This window comes from Narcine bancroftii, chromosome 1 (genome assembly GCF_036971445.1).
Source record: "Narcine bancroftii isolate sNarBan1 chromosome 1, sNarBan1.hap1, whole genome shotgun sequence".
Classification (NCBI taxonomy): Eukaryota; Metazoa; Chordata; class Chondrichthyes; order Torpediniformes; family Narcinidae; genus Narcine; species Narcine bancroftii.
Window position 1 is genome coordinate 292,118,870 of NC_091469.1, and position 16,679 is coordinate 292,135,548.

The 16,679-nt window shown below is 46.8% G+C and overlaps 2 protein-coding genes across 4 annotated transcripts in view; one reads left to right on the forward strand and one right to left on the reverse strand.

Moving 5' to 3' along the window:
- The window catches only part of LOC138746241 (synembryn-A-like), a 20,708-nt gene extending 16,681 nt beyond the window's left edge, over positions 1–4,027 (forward strand). For 2 of the 3 annotated variants that reach the window (XM_069904317.1, XM_069904330.1), the window contains one exon: positions 2,969–4,027. In XM_069904317.1, coding sequence (XP_069760418.1) covers positions 2,969–3,080 — 112 coding nt within the window. In that variant the 3' untranslated portion in view covers positions 3,081–4,027. The remainder of the gene's footprint in view (positions 1–2,968) is intronic. The other variant, XR_011346816.1, reaches the window with a different exon arrangement.
- The window catches only part of sirt3 (sirtuin 3), a 19,013-nt gene extending 3,658 nt beyond the window's left edge, over positions 1–15,355 (reverse strand). The window contains exons 1-8 of the mRNA XM_069904346.1: positions 15,314–15,355; positions 13,909–14,047; positions 11,929–12,111; positions 8,703–8,935; positions 7,079–7,179; positions 6,630–6,791; positions 5,660–5,872; positions 4,053–4,097 (exon numbers count right to left, since the gene is read on the reverse strand). Coding sequence (XP_069760447.1) covers positions 4,056–4,097; positions 5,660–5,872; positions 6,630–6,791; positions 7,079–7,179; positions 8,703–8,935; positions 11,929–12,111; positions 13,909–14,039 — 1,065 coding nt within the window. The 5' untranslated portion in view covers positions 14,040–14,047; positions 15,314–15,355 and the 3' untranslated portion in view covers positions 4,053–4,055. The remainder of the gene's footprint in view (positions 1–4,052; positions 4,098–5,659; positions 5,873–6,629; positions 6,792–7,078; positions 7,180–8,702; positions 8,936–11,928; positions 12,112–13,908; positions 14,048–15,313) is intronic.
- Between the last annotated feature and the right edge of the window lie 1,324 nt (positions 15,356–16,679).

The following is a 16,679-nucleotide window of genomic DNA, read 5'->3' on the forward strand; positions in this document are numbered from 1 at the left end:
TCAAGAAACACCCCAAAATACCCAATAATTCTTCATCAAAGCTGCATTGACCCATCTGAATCTTCTGTCATCATTGCCAAGGGATACAGACCAAACTCAGGCCAATAGGGCGCAAGAACATAGCCCTGTAGCTGTTCCACTGACCTGCCTTTTTAATTCTCTTATTATGCAAATATCTATCAAACTTTACCTTAAATACATTTAATGAGGCAGCCTCTACTGCTTCCTTGGGCAGAGAATTCCACAGATTTACGGTTCTCTGGGAAACACTTCATCTGCCTCCTCAATCCTAAATCTTGAGGCTGGGTCCCCAGATCTGGTCTTACCCCCCCCCCCCCCCACCCCCCCCCCCCCACTCCCACCACCACTTCCAGTGGAAACCACTTATCTGCCTCTGTTTCTGTAAGCTCTCCTCTTGTTCTTCTGAATCCCAGGCGACTCGATCTCTCTTCAAAGACTAATCCCCTCATCTTTGCAATCAACCTGAAAAGCCTCCAAAGCCAATACATCTGGATTTACAAGCATTGAGAGAAACATAATGTACTCTGGGATAATCAGCATGGTTTTGTGAGGGGCAGGTCTAATTGAGAAATTGATGAAGGCAGGGCAGTAGATGTGATGTATATGGATTTTAGTAGTGTTTAACAAGCTTCGCCATGGTAGGCTCACATGGAAAGTCACTAGGAACTTGGCTGGGATTCTGGGATGCTTGATTTCAGGATTGGCTCTTATATAAAGTGGTAGTAGATGGAACATATTCTGCCTGGAGGTCAGTGATTAATGGAGTTCCATAGGGATCTATTCTGGGACCCCTGCTCTTTGTAATTTGTACAAATGACCTGGATGAAGAAGTAAAGGGATGGGTCAGTAAGTTTGCAGATGATACAAAGGTTGGAGGTGTTGTGGATTGTGTAGAAGGATGTTGTATGTTACATCCAACAGGATATAGAAAGGATGCAGATTTGGATGGAGAAATGGCATATAGAGTTTAATCTGGATAAGTGTGAAGTGATGCACCTTGGAAGGTCAAACTTGAAGGTGGCGTATGTGGTAAATGACAGGATTCTTAGTGTGGAGGAACAGAGGAATCTTGGGGTTCAGGTCCATAGATTCCACAAGGTTGAGCACAAGTTGATAGGGTGGTTAAAAAGGCATATGGTGTGCTGGTGGAAAATTGCGTTCAGTTCTGGTTGCCTCATTATCAGAAGGATGTGGAAGCTTTAGAGAAGATGCAGAAAGATTTACCAGGATGTTTCCTGGATTTGGAAAACATGTCTTCTCAAGCAAGGTTGACAGAGCTGGGGCTTTACTTTTTGGAGTGATGAAGGATAAGAGGAGACTTAATAGAGTTGAATAATATTAAGAGGGCTTAGATAGTGTGGACATCAAGCATCTTTTTCCTGGGACAGCAATAGCAAAAACCATACGACATCTGTTTAAGGTGAAGGGAGGAAAGTTTAGGGGAGACGTCAGGGGCAAATTTTTTTACACAGTTATGGGTAGTTGGAATGCATTGCCAGGAGTGGGGTGAGGCTGGTACAATAGGAACATTAAAAATATTCTTAGATAGGGACATGAAGGAAAAATAGAGGGTTCTGGGTATGAGGTAGGGAGGATTAGATTGATTTACATAGGTTGGCACATCATGTGCCGAAAGGCCTGCACTGTGCTGTTGTGTTCTATGTAACATTAGGGAAATTGAAATCTCCCATGCCAACATCCTTTTTTTTTTAACCTTTCCAAATTCTGCCAACTTATCTGCTCCTCATTGGCCCTCTGGTTTTAAGGGGTCTCCCAGTAGTAATTGCTCCCTTCCTGTTTCTGACTTCCACCCACAACCTAACTAACTTGCCCTTCCCACACACACTAGCACATGGCCTGAGGTTACTATCTTTGAGGTCCCATGTCTAATTTATCTCCTTGCTCCCTGAATGTTTTTGCTGCATTGTTGGTACCTGCATGCAACATTCCAGCTGGCAGTTCACTCTCCTTTCAGAATGCCCTGCAGCTGCTTTAAGATACCCCCCTGACCCTTGCACCCTAGAGGCAACACACCAACCGGGAGACCCAGAAGCTCCTTTACCATGGAATCCTCACTATTGTAGTTCTGCTCCTCTTTTCCTGCCCTCCCATGCAAATGCGCCTCCACAGTGTCATGATCGTGGCTGCTTTTGCCTTCCCTTGATAAACCATCTCCCACAACTGCATCCAAAGTGGTGTATCTGTGTTGGAGGGAGATGACCGCAAGAGATTCCCACCTCTGCTCTGCCTGGAGGTTACCCATTCCCATCTGTCCTTGGGCCTTTACCCTGAAATGTGACCAGCTTATTAAATGTGTACATTTTCAGCACCGTGGATGCTCCAAATGCAGCTCCAGTGCTATCTCGCAGCTGGACATAATGCCTACACACAGTCATCAGGGGAGCAGGCATCCTCCCAGAGTTCTCACATTGAGCAGGATGAGCATGATAAAGGTCTGAACTCATCACCCCTGACTAAAACCTTAGAAGAAAAAGCTTGAATAGCTTTGGTAGCAGATTGAAAACTTTAGTGCTGCTTGCCCTTCTCACCGGAGGCTGGTTTTCAACCAGAGCCCACACTTAAACACAGCTACCCCTTTCAAAATCTCTGCTTCAAAGGGATGAGCCGAGGGGCCTGTTTCCGTGCTGTGTAACTGTGAGACTGGCTTTCTGATGAGTTCCTCTTTCTCCTTGATTCAAAGTGACTGTGCCTCTAATTTAAAATTTTATTGACATAACAGTAGAAGCTGATTCCAGCCATTTAAACCCATGCTACCCAATTACACCCAATTGACCTACAAATGCTGGTACGTTTTGAAGGGTGGGAGGAAATCCATGCAGACACGGGGAGAGCGTACACACTCTTTATAGGCAGCATTGGATTTGAACCCAGGTCGCTGACGCTGTAATAGTGTCACACTATTAATGTTCTTTTCTTTAATCTATAGGCAGAAGATATTTCAGCCAATGAGTTTGGCCCCAGATGGAAAACTGGTTCCTTTGGATGAGGCAACGCACCCGTTGGTTGAAGTGCGAGAATCTGAATCGGATTCAGATTGAAACGACGGTGCACTGTTGTAGATGTCAACCAGAGGACTAAGGACAATATGGGTATGGGCCCTCCCTAGTCCCTCACTGCCTGTAGACAGGTGCAGATCTAGTAGTAGCCGATGGTTGGTTGGAACTGTTGAAGGTATCAGGAGAATTAGCAGGGAAGGGGAGGCTCTGTGGTAGCAATGCCTCTGACACCTGCATCTGCAGTAGGGCCAGGGATGCACAGACAGTTGGTAATATCAGCCCGATTCTGGAGTCCATCACGAGACTCTTATAATTTCTCCCATTCCCTCCCTTCCTGCCATCAGCAACCTCAACATCTTGGAGGGTGCAAGTGGAGGAGGCACTTTGCCTGAGATAGAGTGTGACATCCATTACTCCAACATTCCAATTACTATTTTTTTTAAAAAAGCAGAAACTGCTGCAGAACTTAGCAGATCAGGCAAAGAAAGGGGTCACATTTTCAGCTCCAAGACCCAAAGTCACACATCGGTCTCAGGAGCAGAGGTGGGAGAGATGATGGGATTGGATGACATGACATAGAACTGAATGTAAGGTTAAGCCTTTGTCTGTGTAATGTTCAGCCAGCTGGGAAGCAAGGAATGGCAAGATCCAATCATACTAAGTGATGTTGCCGGAGTTGGAGAAGTCAACACTGAGACTTCAGGCTCTAACCCGCTTTTGCCTCGCTGTGAGAGTCTGGCAGCCGACAAACCTGGTCCAGGGTGGGAAATGAAAGTGCCAGCAAAAGGAAGCGAAGGGTCACTGCTGCAGACTGAATGGTGATGCTGCATGAAGCCAGTGGCAAGGAGATGCATGGTGAACTCCCCTCCCCCTGTTGCCCCCTCCCCTTCTAGTTCCACACCCTTGCAGCACCTGCAGTCCCTGAGTGAGAATTTATAGCTTAAATGTACATTGATTTGAAGCCTTTAATAAAATGATTTTGCTTCAAACATTTTTGTGAGCATTGCCTCTCACCTGTCAGTTAGATGGTGAATCTTCAACATTATCCTGATTCTTCAACTGTGGAAACAAAACACCAGGTGTTCAGGCTGGAGAATAAAGCTCATCCTGACCTACAGCGTCCTTCCATGTTCCTTCTGTCTGAAGGCCACACAGAGGTGAGGCAGATGAGGTTAGGGAATCAAATTATATTCGGGGAGGCAGAAGTTCAGCAAAGTGAGAAGAAAGACCCATTTATTTCAATGCAAGAGGCACAACAAGTGAACTCTGGGTGTGGAGTAGTTTGAAATATTATAGCTATAATATCTCGTTATTCCAGTGTACAGATGGGTGGGGGGGGGGGGGGTGATGGAAGAAATTATGACCGTACTTAAGGTGGGTTTTCTTGGGAGATCACCCAATGTAGAATGAAGAAGATTTTCATTTTGATGGGGCTGTATTACAGGACTCCAGGTATTCACCAGGAATTGGAAGAGCAGATACGTAGGGAACTTGTAGATAGCTGTAAGAATGATAGAGCAGTAATACTGGAAGGCTTAACATCCTGAATATTGAGAGGGGCACCCATCGTACAAAGGACAGAATGGAATTTGTGTGTCAAAAGAGCTTCCTCACTTGATGTATTGAGGGCCCTACCAGAGAAGAACATGGACCTTGAGGAATGAGGTCCAGTGACCATCACTTTCAAATAGTTACGGAGAAAGACCCTCAGGTGAAGTGGCAGAAATTTGTGCAATTATTTAAAAAGGGCAACAAGACCAGGTAGGCAACTACAATCCGGAGTTTTGACGTCAGTGGTTTGAAATTGCTGGGGTGGGGAGATTCTGAGGGACGACCTACCAGCATTCGGAAAGTCTGGCACTGAGGGGTGTGTGTGTTCTTTTGCATCACTGGAAGACGAGAATGCAGTCATGATACTTGCCCCTAGCTATCACAGTTGGAAAATGCTCTAAGGCAGTGGTGGGGAGCAATGACACCCCGCCCATTACAGCGAGTGTGAAAATGGAAGAGAAATCCATGATGTATCTACAAACACAAGGCAGTGGGTCTAGTCACGAGTTGAGTCGAGTCACGGATTCACCAGCCGTTTGTCACTTCAGCAACTTGGTTGAGACTGTTTCATAGAGTATGCAAGGATGCAGCCCATCATTTTGGGCTTGATAGGGTTGCTCCTCAGGTTCTGGCTGCATTTCAGCCCCATGCTCCTGATCTTTGGGCACCCGGTACAGAGGAGGGAGGGTCAGTTGAGGGTTGTCCTCATTGAGGTACTAGGACTGGCTGAGATGTCCATCCATGAGTCCAGGTAGCAAGCTTGAGGGTTCAGCTCAGGCTGACTACCTGCCCCTCTTCTGAGGACACCTGTGTGGCCGTGTATCCCTGGAGAAGGGGCACTCGGTGCTCTCTGGCAGTTGAGAGGGTCTCCAGGAATGGTCGTCTCCCCAAGGGTTTGACTGTATCGACGGGGATAATCATGTTTCATTTGTAACTTATGTTTTGTGTGAATTGTGGACATTTCCAGTACTTGTAACTTTTAGACAATAATAAAGGGGTGGGATTGATTTACTGATGGAAAGGAACAGTATTGAGCGAGGGTCACACTGACTGGACCTTGGATATTTTACCTTACTGTGTTCCCTTGTGAGCAATTCATTGGTTTCTTTGTACCAGCCCAGCATGTCTGAGAATCTCTGGACTCCTTTGAGCACATCTCCAAGTTCCACAACATCACTGGTCCTCAGTGGGTTTTGATTGAGTGATCCCACTAGTTTCTGGTTGATGAGGATGCGAGGAACCGAATTTCTTACCATCTCGGACAAACTGGCAAACGGTTCCACCTGAAACGATGGGACTGGTGTGAGTGTCTCTGAGAATTCGGCTCCCCATCCCAGAACCAGAGCTCCCAGTGCCTTGCAAACTGGCTTCCTGAACTGGGACCCTCCTGTCCCGTTTCGTACCCCACTGGGGTCTGGGTGAAAGGGCAGGGGTAACTGGGCAGGAGATCAGATGGTGAATCCCCATGTGCTTTTGGTTCATCAACAAAGCTGAGTCAAGTGGTCTGGTCCCTTTCTTCACCCAAGTCGCTAATTGGTCAGTGCGGTCCCACTCTAATCCCTGTGGCATTGACAATATCACAGCTCCCTAACTGAGAACAAACCATGTCCAGCCACCATTGTCTGTGGCGTGACCCATCCTCGGCACAAACTATTCATGTGGCATTGCAATTAATTTCCTTGGATGTCAGCTCATTACCACATGGTAATGGACCTTTACAGCCTACAACTCCTGTATATTTTGAAGGGTGGAGGAATCGGGAAAACCCATCCAGACATGGGGAGAATGTACAAACTCTGAAAGACAGTCTTCTTCCTTTACTCACCCAACCAGTTGCATACTCAAAAAGCTAATGGTCAAATGTATTTTCCTTCCATAAAATCATACGCTTCATCACAGAGTGGTACAGCACAGAGAGGTCCATCAACCCATCACAAACGTACTGACCCTTTTGCCCACATTGGGTTCAAATTGTGTCTGAACATCAGGTCAGAGGTTGGATGAGAAAAGGTTTACGTCAGGAGTCAGGCGGAGTCTCACCGTAAGTGAAGTACCCAAGATGATCAGCAGATCCGCAAGTGGGAAGTCGATGAGGCTTTGGTGGAAAGTCCATGGCAGTTGTTCACCAAAGAAGACAATGTCGGGCTTAATAACTCCAGAACAGGAGGAGCAGTACGGAATCCTTCCCTCCATAACATCCCCCTGTAGAGGTACAGGAAACAAGGAGTGAGCAACAGAATCACACACAATGACTTGCTGCCACTTCCCCTGTCAAATCCCCTCCATCTCCCTGAGAACCCCTCGTCTCTATCTCTCCCCATCCCTTCCCCACCCTCTCCTCTCCACCCCTCCTCTCCCCAAACCTTTCCACACTCTTTCACCCCACCTGTCCCTTTCCCCCTCCCCATGCCTACACCCGTCTCTCTCTCTCTCCCCCTCCCCTCAGCAGTCCTGCTCACAGTCCACAGCCGGCTCCTCCATCTCTTTACCTGCAGCTGGTCCCAGGTAAAGGTCCCATGGCACACCATGCAGGTAGCCGTGGCAAAGGTTCCGTGAGCTTCCACCAGCTTCTCTGCTGGAATTCCAGCCTCTGAAATAAAGGGTAGGACAATAAACCTCCAATCCCATCACTGATTGGGCAATAAACCTCCAACCCCATCACTGATTTGGCAATAAACCCCCATCAGACAATAAACACCTGTCCCCTTCCCTACATTTGGGCATTGGACAGATCTCCCTGCCTCATCAAGTCCACCAATTGGACAGTGACCGAAGTGACCACAAGCAGAGGGTGAATAGATGGGTGAATGGGCAGGGGTCAGAATGAAGACAGGATCACACCTTAAACAGATGGGGTTAGAGAGCAACCTCCTTTGAAGAAGACCGCAGAGCCCACTGACAAAAGGCAAAGGAGGAAAAACCCAACACCCAACCCCAACCCACCAATTTTCCCCTGCAGCCGCTGCAACCGTGTCTGCCTGTCCCGCATCGGACTTGTCAGCCACAAGCGAGCCTTCAGCTGACGTGGACTTTTACCCCCTCCATAAATCTTCGTCCGCGAAGCCAAGCCAAAGAAGAAGAGAGAGTAAGTGGACAGGATGAGAGGGTGAATAGATGAATTGGATGGGGGAAGAGCAGGAGTCAGCAAAATCTTGGGAATAAATGAATTCCTCGGGAAAATCCTCGCCAAGTCTCGGTTTGAGGTAGAGCAAGTGAGAACTTTATTCCTTGGAGCGGAGGAGGATGAGGGGGTGATCTCGTAGAGGTGTACAAAATAATGAGAGGAATAGATCAGGTGAACACAGAGAGTCTTTTGCCCAGAGCAGGGGAATCGGTAGCCAGAGGACATGGGTTTCAGGTGAGGGGGGAGAGGTTTAACACAAAAGATGGTGGGCATATTGGAATGGGCTGCCAGAGGAGGTGCTTGAAGTAAGTATTATTGAAACGTTTATGAAACATTTATCCGGATACATGGAGAGAATGGATTTAGAGGGATATGGGTCAAACGTGGGCAGGTGGGACGTGTGTGGATGGGACAGTTTGCTCAGTATGGGCAAGTTGGGCGGAAGGCCCTGTTTCCACACTGTGTGACTCTAACTGGAAAGAGACAAGGGTCTCTGGGGTCAGAACCAGTGGTGGAGATTGGACAGTACAGAGGGTAATGGGCCTAACTAGCAGTTCCTGTATGACTCCGGGTGGACGAGAAACCTCTGCTTGCTCCACCCGATCACCACTGATCTCCACCATGGAAATCAACCACAGCTGAAGTGGTAACTCTGCTTACCCCTGCCGTGTCTGACCTCAGGACCAGAGCTGGGTGAGGTGACCCGAAACAAATGATGGGAGTGGGAGGGGAGAGCTTACTGACCATCAGATCGAAATGGGGGGGGGGGTAACTGACCTCTCGACCGCAGGATGGGCATCAAGTGAGAGAGAGGGGATGAGAGGTAAAAGTACAAGACAGTGAGAGTGAAAGATGGAATGAGAGAGAAAAAAGAGGAACATTGGAGCAGGGCCTTTGCATGTTTCTCCCCTGATATTCTGTCTGACTAGCTCAGTATTTCCAGTGCATCTGACCTTGCTGTGTTCCAGTCCTCACACCTCACTGCTTACTGCGTTCCAGTCCATCGATGTTCTGAGTGTAGATTCGCAGCAACAGCCCTTTCTGGTGCAGAAGCCTGATGAAGTAGTGAGTATAATTGGGTCTGCAGTGTCCAGGGTACAGCTGTTTAGCCAGAGCAAAAAATGGCCTTGGATTGTGCGCAAAGTAATTGATGTCAAAGATGGCTTCAGGGTAAGGCACGTCATACTGCTGGAGGTTATCGTACAGTCCACTGTCTGCTGACCTGCCAACAAACAGCAGAATTATATCTGTGAATACCCCACCACCAGCAGGACACCACCAACCCCACCTTCTACACCTCACATCAACAGGCTATCTGTGTGGGGGGGGGGTGGGGGAAAGGTGCTCACGCTGTCCTTCCTGGAGACATGCATGGACTGGAACCTCCAAGGAGGGTGGACGGAATAAACATCAGTCGTGGAATTCTCTGCCCATGGAAGTAGTCGAGGCAGAGTTGATCAGTTTAAGATGACTGGAGGAAAGTTTAGGGGAGATATTAGAGGTAGGATTTATTTTATACTGTAGGAACTGGGAATGCATTGCAGTGCAGAATGGTACAATTCAAAAGGCTCTTAGATAGATAGACATGTTATGGGCGTGAAGTAGGGGAAATTAGATTGTGGAGTAGGTTTACCTGGATCGGCACAACATTGAGGTCTGAAGGGCCTGTTCTGTGCTCTAGTGTTTTAAGTTCTATCTGAGGCTCACAAAGTCATGCTGACTATCCCTGAGAAGACCATGCAAAATACAAACGTGCTGGTGAAACTCAGCAAGTCATGCAGCATCTGTAGAAAGTAAAGGGTAACCAATGTTTTAGCCCTGAACTTTTCATCGAGGGTGAAAGGGCTCAAAAACACCCAAGAAACAGGTAGGCACCTGAATAAAAAGGTGGGGGTGGGGTTGGGGGAGAAGATGAGGAGAGATGGGGGGGAGGGGGAAAGTCTCCTTTTTCCCATCCCTTTGTCTCCTTTCCTCCAGCTCCTACCCCCTTCCCTTCCCTCTCTGACCAGAGAGCCACCCTCCTCCATCACCTCAGTTTATTTTCTCTTCAATGGATGGTTGATGTTTCCTGCACAGTCAGTTTTAAAGTTGTGAAACAGGCCCTTTGGCCCAACTTGTCCATGCTAGCCAAGAAGTCTACTTGAGTTAGTCAGTGCTGACTTTTAAAAGCATAACATTTCTCATCCAGGTACCTGTCTAAATGTGAATATTGGAATTGCACTACCTCTTCCACTTCCTTGGGCAGCCCATTCCACATACCCACTACTCTCTAGAGAAAGTTCCCCACATTGTCATCATGAAGCAAGAACAAGGGCTTTTTTCTTTGGAGCAATGAGAGGCATATCGATTATGAGGGGCTTGGACAGCCAGCAGTTTTTTTCCAGGGGCGACAATAGCAAATACCACAGTAGATCTGTTTAAGGTGAGTGGAGGAAAGTTTAGAGAGATGTCAGGGGTAAGTTTTTTTTACACAGAGTGATGGCTGCATGGAATGCATTCCTGGAAACGGTGGTGAAGGCTGGAACAATAGGGACATTTAACAGACTCTTAAATAGGCACATGGATGTAAGAAAAAACACAGTGTGTGAGTTGGGAAGGATTAGATTGTTGTAGAGTACGTTGACATGGTTTAACACAACATTGTGGCTAAAAGGCCTGTACCGTGTTGTTATGTTCTCATTACCTTTTTCAAATCACTACATAATCTCCTTAAATCTATGTCTTCTCATTTTCGACTCTCCTACCTTGGGAAAGAGACTATGCAATACACAAATGTGCTAGAGAAACTCAGCAGGTCACAAAGCATTCATAGGAAGTAAGGGGTCCTTTGCCAGAAAGACCTTGCCTATGACCCTTGCGATTTTACAAACATCTAAGGTCCCTCCCTTCTGCTCCAGGGAAAAAGGTCCCAGCCTCTCCTTGCAACTCAAACCCTCCAGTCCCAGTAATGTCCTTGAGTCTGTTCTGCACCCTTTCTGGATTAATACCATTAGCATAGCTGGGTGACCAGATCTACAGGCAATACACTACGGTTTTAACAATGTCCCTTGTACAGTTCTGAAGTCCCTGAAGTTTCAACTCCTATAATCCCTGTCCTGCCTGATGAAGGCACATGTGCTAAATGCTGCCTTCACTACCCTGTGTTGCCACTTGCATAGATTAGCTATTTATTTCACTCAGTTTCTTGGACTGAGTGTGGAGGGCAGATGGGCTGCCAGGTGAAACTGAAGGTGAGGGGTATGCTGATGTAATGACTGGTGTGAATTGCCACAATCTCTGAGGATGCTATAAACCTGTCTGATGAGTAGATCCAGGTAGATTTTGTGTTATTCTAACTGCCCAAGGATACTGGGTATAATTTATTCAGTTGAACTGTGCTATTTGTGGCTCCCCTGTTTCTAACTCTTTCTTGCTACCCTATTACAAATGGTCACTACAGACCATCCTGCCAGGGTCATACAATAAAGCATCTTTCCCGCTATCCCATTGCCCACTTACAGGATCTGGTGCAGAGTGAAGCTCCCCCTATACTGCTCATTGCTCATTCCTGGCATGAGGGCAGCATGGATTAGACTAAGTTCTCTTAGAGTATTGTGTTTAGTTCTGGTCACCTCATTAAAGAAAGGATGAGTAAGCTGTGGAGAGTTTATCAAGATGGAAAATAAATCTTATGAGGCAAGGTTAGCAGAGCTGGGACTTTTCTCTTTGAAGCGAAGGATGAGAGGAGACGTAATAGATAGGAGTAGTCAGCCAGCACCTTTTTCCCAGGGTAGGAATAGCAAACACCAGAGGTCGTGTACAAAGTGAAATGAGGAAAGTTTAGGGGAGACGTCAAGGGTAGGTTTTTTTTAAAAAGCAGAATTGTGGGTGCCTGGAATGTCTTGCCATGGGTAGTGGTGCAGACTGAAACATTAGGGGTATTTAAGAGACTCTTATGCACATGGATGGAAGAAAAATAGAGGGTTACGGGGGTAGGGAGGGTTTAGTACTTTTTTTATATAAAGAATACATGGATAGCATCACATTGAGGGCCAAAGGGCCAGTACTGTGCTGTAGTGTTCTGTTTTCTCTGTCCTGTCCTATCGTATATGACCAAGGAGGTAGAAGCTCTCAGCCCCTGCAGCTTAGGCGTACAGTTTCATCAGTGAATATCCCAATCAGTCATGTGTATCCCTCCCACCAGTGTGAACAGTTGTTTTGTTTAGTGTCCTTTACCTGAAGTCGGGGATCCCACTGGCTGTACTGATTCCTGCACCAGCCATCACCACAATGTGATCGCACTGCCCGTTCAGAATGAGCCTCACCACGTCCTGCAGTGACTGCACCCTGTCTCTGCTCTTCCCACTGAAGACATACCGGGCTGGAGCAGGGAGCCACGGAGAATTCACACAGTGGTTTCTGTAGTGGGAGAAAACATTCTCAAGTGAAATGCTCTCCCTGTGTCTATGTGGGTTTCCTCTGGGGGCTCCGGTTTCCTCCGTCTTTTCAAAAATGTACCAGGGTTTAGGTTAATGGGGTGTAAATTGGTCTGTTACAGTGCTGTATGTCTAAATTTTAAAAATTTTTTAAAAGTTAAAAATTTAAATTAAAAAAAAAAGACATGACTTTCCCCTCACAAAGCCACAGAGACTGTCCCTAGTCTGACTGTAACTTCCTGAATGTGTATAAATCCCATCCCTAAGCGTCCTTTCCAACAGGATCCCGACCAATGATGTGAGACCCCCTGCATTATACTTTTCGCCTCATTCTTGAACAAAGTACATTAGTTCCTTTCCAGTCATCTGGGACCTCTCCTGTCACTAGTGAGAATGCACAGATCTTTGTCAAGGCCCCGGCCATCTCCTCACTTGCCTCAGTCAAAAACAGGTGATGCATCCTATCAGGCCTGGGGACTTATCCATATAAATACTCCTCAAAAGATACACCACCACCTCTTTCTTGATCTCAAAATTCCCCAACACATGAGCTTTGTCCACATGATGATTCCTCTCATTGTCGTCCATGTCCTTCTCCAGCGCAATCAGATCTTCATGTGTCTAGTGACCAGAAGTACATATAATGCTCCAATGGCAGTCTGCCTGCATGTGTAACATAATACATATTCTATACACCTACCTATTGTTCAAAGCCCTATCCAACTTGCTGCCATATTCAGGCAACTGAGGTTGAACCCCTAGGACTCTCTGTTCAACAAAGCACAGAAATGCTGGAGGAACCCAGCAGGTCTCGCAGTGTCCATAGGAGGTAAAGCGCTGTTTTGGGCCTGAGCCCTTCTTCAAAGTCTGGAATGTCAGTTATATCTTTTTACCTCCTGCGGACACTGCAAAATCTGCTGAGTTCCTCCAGCATTTCTGTGCTTTTACTACAATCACAGCATCTGTAGACTTTCGTGTTTCACTCTGTTTATCAATATGCCATTTACCTCATCTATCCTACCCCTACTTTCCAAAATGCATTACCTCACAGTTGTTGGGAAGAAACTCCACCTGCCAATACTGTCCAGCTTTCCATCTGATCTTTCTCTAGCTTCAGTCTAGTCTAGACAACCTACCGTTCTTCCCCATCCACAATTCCATCCACTTTTGTGCCATCTGCATCCTTCCTCCATTTAAATAAAGTCTTCCTGCAAAAGTTACCTTCTCTTTACCAACCAGACCTTCTCATTCCCCTCTCTCCTCTCAAGCTGATCCCTCTTGGACAAATCTAATTGTGAAGACATACAGAGTCTGTTTGATCAGATCTTCTGAATTCTGCCATTACCTCAATAATGATCCTAACATCTGTCTAATAATTAATGTTGAGTGAACCAGACAATATTTTTTTGCCTACATGCTTCTTGAATAAGAATATCCTGTTGTACTTCCCTAGAAGCACTGAATTTCCTGAAGATTACAATTACTGCGCCCAATTATTTGAGGATCACAGGGTCTGAGAATCATCGATCTTTAGCCCAATTAGTAACTCTCAAGTGTGGCTGATTTAATTTAATTTCTCTCCCATTTATTTTAAAGATTTGTCCTTTTATGAAAGGAGGTGCTGAAGGATGTGCAACAACTGGAGCTGGATGCACACAGTCTATGAAAGTGAGGAAAGGCATGTCAAGAGTTTATAAACAATGATGCGAATGATCAGGAAGGTTGTTGAAAGTGTACAATGTACTGTGGGACACTCCGGCACCATGGAAATTCTACACACCTGGAAGTTCTCTTTCCTGTCTGTCCATCAACTTGGAAATGCTGGAAGTGGCTGAAACGGTACTGCAACCGGGGAGAGACAAGGAGACGTGGCGCAGTGCAGAGAAATCGATGACACATTGCAAAGTGCATCCTGCAAACTGGGGCAAACAGAGGATTAATTTATCCAGGTTGCGGCTGTGACTTGGACGAATTTGCATTCATCCTGCTGAGACACAAGATCTCGAGTCCGAGTCTCACTTGGTTCACCACAATGCCATTCTGGCAGGGTGCACAACATGTTGGGGGTGGTGTAAATGCACCATGTTTCACAGCCAATGTTTACTGTACTTTCCGCTGATCCTTCCCGTTTGGTAGAACTTGCCTTAACAGTTAGGGCTGCATGGTTATCACAACGCCATTACAGTGCCAGCAATCAGGGTTCAAATCTGGCGCTGTCTGTAAGGAGTTTGTACGTTCTCTCCCATGTCTGCATGGGTTTTCCCTGGGGGCTCCAGTTTATTTCCACCATTGAAAAAACGTACCGGAAATTGGTGGTTAATTGGGCGGCCTGGGCTCGTGGGCCAGAAGGGCCTGTTACCATCTAAAAAAGTTTCCAGCCTGGAATAAACTCAGAGACATGCAGCTTCAGTTGAATTAGAGAAACTGAACTTTGGTCTCGAGCTGTGGCCACACTTGATGGACGCACATTCTGTGTTGACCAGTGCTTTGTAGGGGGACTGAAGGAATGACCTGGAGCAAATGAGAGGGAAAAGTCTAACTGAGATGGGGGGGGGGGGGGGTGCGGCAGTAGTTTTAAGGCTGAGATAAATTTTAAAACCATGAAATGTAATCATAGAAGCAGGTCATTTAACGGTCATCTGTCATCACTGGAACCTCCAGTTATCTAATTGATCAGAAATCCATCTATCTACAGCCCTCCAATGTACGGCGTTTCAATCATTCACATTCCCTCTAAGCGAAGACTCAGTCCCTCAATCAGGTCTACACTTATTCTGAGGAACTGTACATTGGTTATGGACTCCCTGTGAGCTCCCTCAGTCCCACCCTTCCCAGAGTGGGGAGCTCCCTCAGTCCTGCCCCTCCCACAGTGGGGTGTTCCCTCAGTCCCGCCCCTCCCACAATGGGGAGCTCCCTCAGTCATCCCCTTCATAGTGGGGAGGTCCCTTAGTCCCACCCCTCCCACCTTGGGGAACTCCCTTAGTCCCACCCCTCCTACACTGGGAATCTCTCTCACTACTGCCCCTCCCACAGTGGGGAGCTCCCTACTGCCCCTCCCACACTGGGGAGCTCCCTCACTACTGCCCCCTCCCACACTGGGGTGGTCCTTCTCTACTGTCCCTTCCACACTGGGGAGTTCCCTCACTACTGCCCCTCCCATATTGCAGCGCACCCTCATCACTGACCCAGCTCCAGGAGGCGCTCCCTCGCTGCACCAACAGCCACCTGTTCTCGTCACGTGACACCACAGGAGCTTCCCTGGTATTACCGTATGTTTCCTAAATGCCGCGCATCCCTTTGCTCTGGATGGATGGGGTTGGGGTTATCGAGGGGAAGGTCCAGGGGAACGAGGGAGGGGAAGAGAACCGAGAGAGGGAGGAATGGAGCAGGGACCGAGGAAAACATGAGCATAACGTCTGCGTGCCCGGTTTCAGCATGGACTAGAAGGGCCAAAGGGCCAGTTTCTATGCTATATTGTTCTGGGGTAATGGGTCTAATAAGGTATGAACTGGGCACCTGAAGACATTTTGGACAGTACAGGCCCTTCAGCCCTCAATGTTGTGCTGACCCATATATTCCCTAAAAAAAGTTCTAAACCCTCCTTACCCCGTAACCCTCTATTTTACTTCCATCCTTGTGCCTGTCTAACACTAATGAAGCCCAGCATCCCATGTGCCTTCTTAACTATCCTGTCAACCTGTGTGGTGACCTTGAGGGATGTATGGATTTGGACCCAAGTCCCCTCTGTTCATCCACATTCTTAAGCAACCTACCATTAACCCTGTACTCAGCCTTCTGGTTAGTCCTTCCAAAATTCATCACCTCACACTTATCCAGATTGAACTCCAACTGCCACTTCTCCACCCAACTCCACATTCTATCCATCTCCTTTCACAACCTTCAGTCATCAGGGATCCACACCATCCAGCACATGCTCTATTCTTGCTCCTACCATCAGGAAAGAGTGCCACAATACTCACACCACCAGATTCAGGAACAGCTGCTCCCCTTCCACCATCAGACTCCTCAACAACAAACTAAATCAGGGATTCATTTAGGGACTTTTATTTGTGCACTTTATTGATTTTTAAACATTCTCTCCATATTATACAATGAGTTTGTTTACATTTGTTATGTGTTCACAGTTCTTTGTTTGTTTACATCAGTGGTTCCCAACCTTTTCTTGCAACTCACATACCACTTTAAGTATTCTCTATGTCATTGGTGCTCTGTGATTAGTAAGGGATTGCTTAAGGTGGTATGTGAGTAGGACGGGAAGGTTGCGAATCACTGCTCAAGACCCAATTGTTACTAAATATTTTGCTTGGGAAAAATTGTCATTGGCCCATTTCCTTTGGAGTTATGAAACCGTGCACATAACAAGTCAATTAGGCACGATTGGTTTTCAAATTTATTTCTTTCCACCCACATCCCACCTTAAGCAATCCCTTACTAATCACAAAGGACCAATGGCATAGGGAATACTTAAAGTGGAATATGAATTGGAAGAAAAAGGTTGGGAACCACTGGTTTACATGTATACACAGTTTA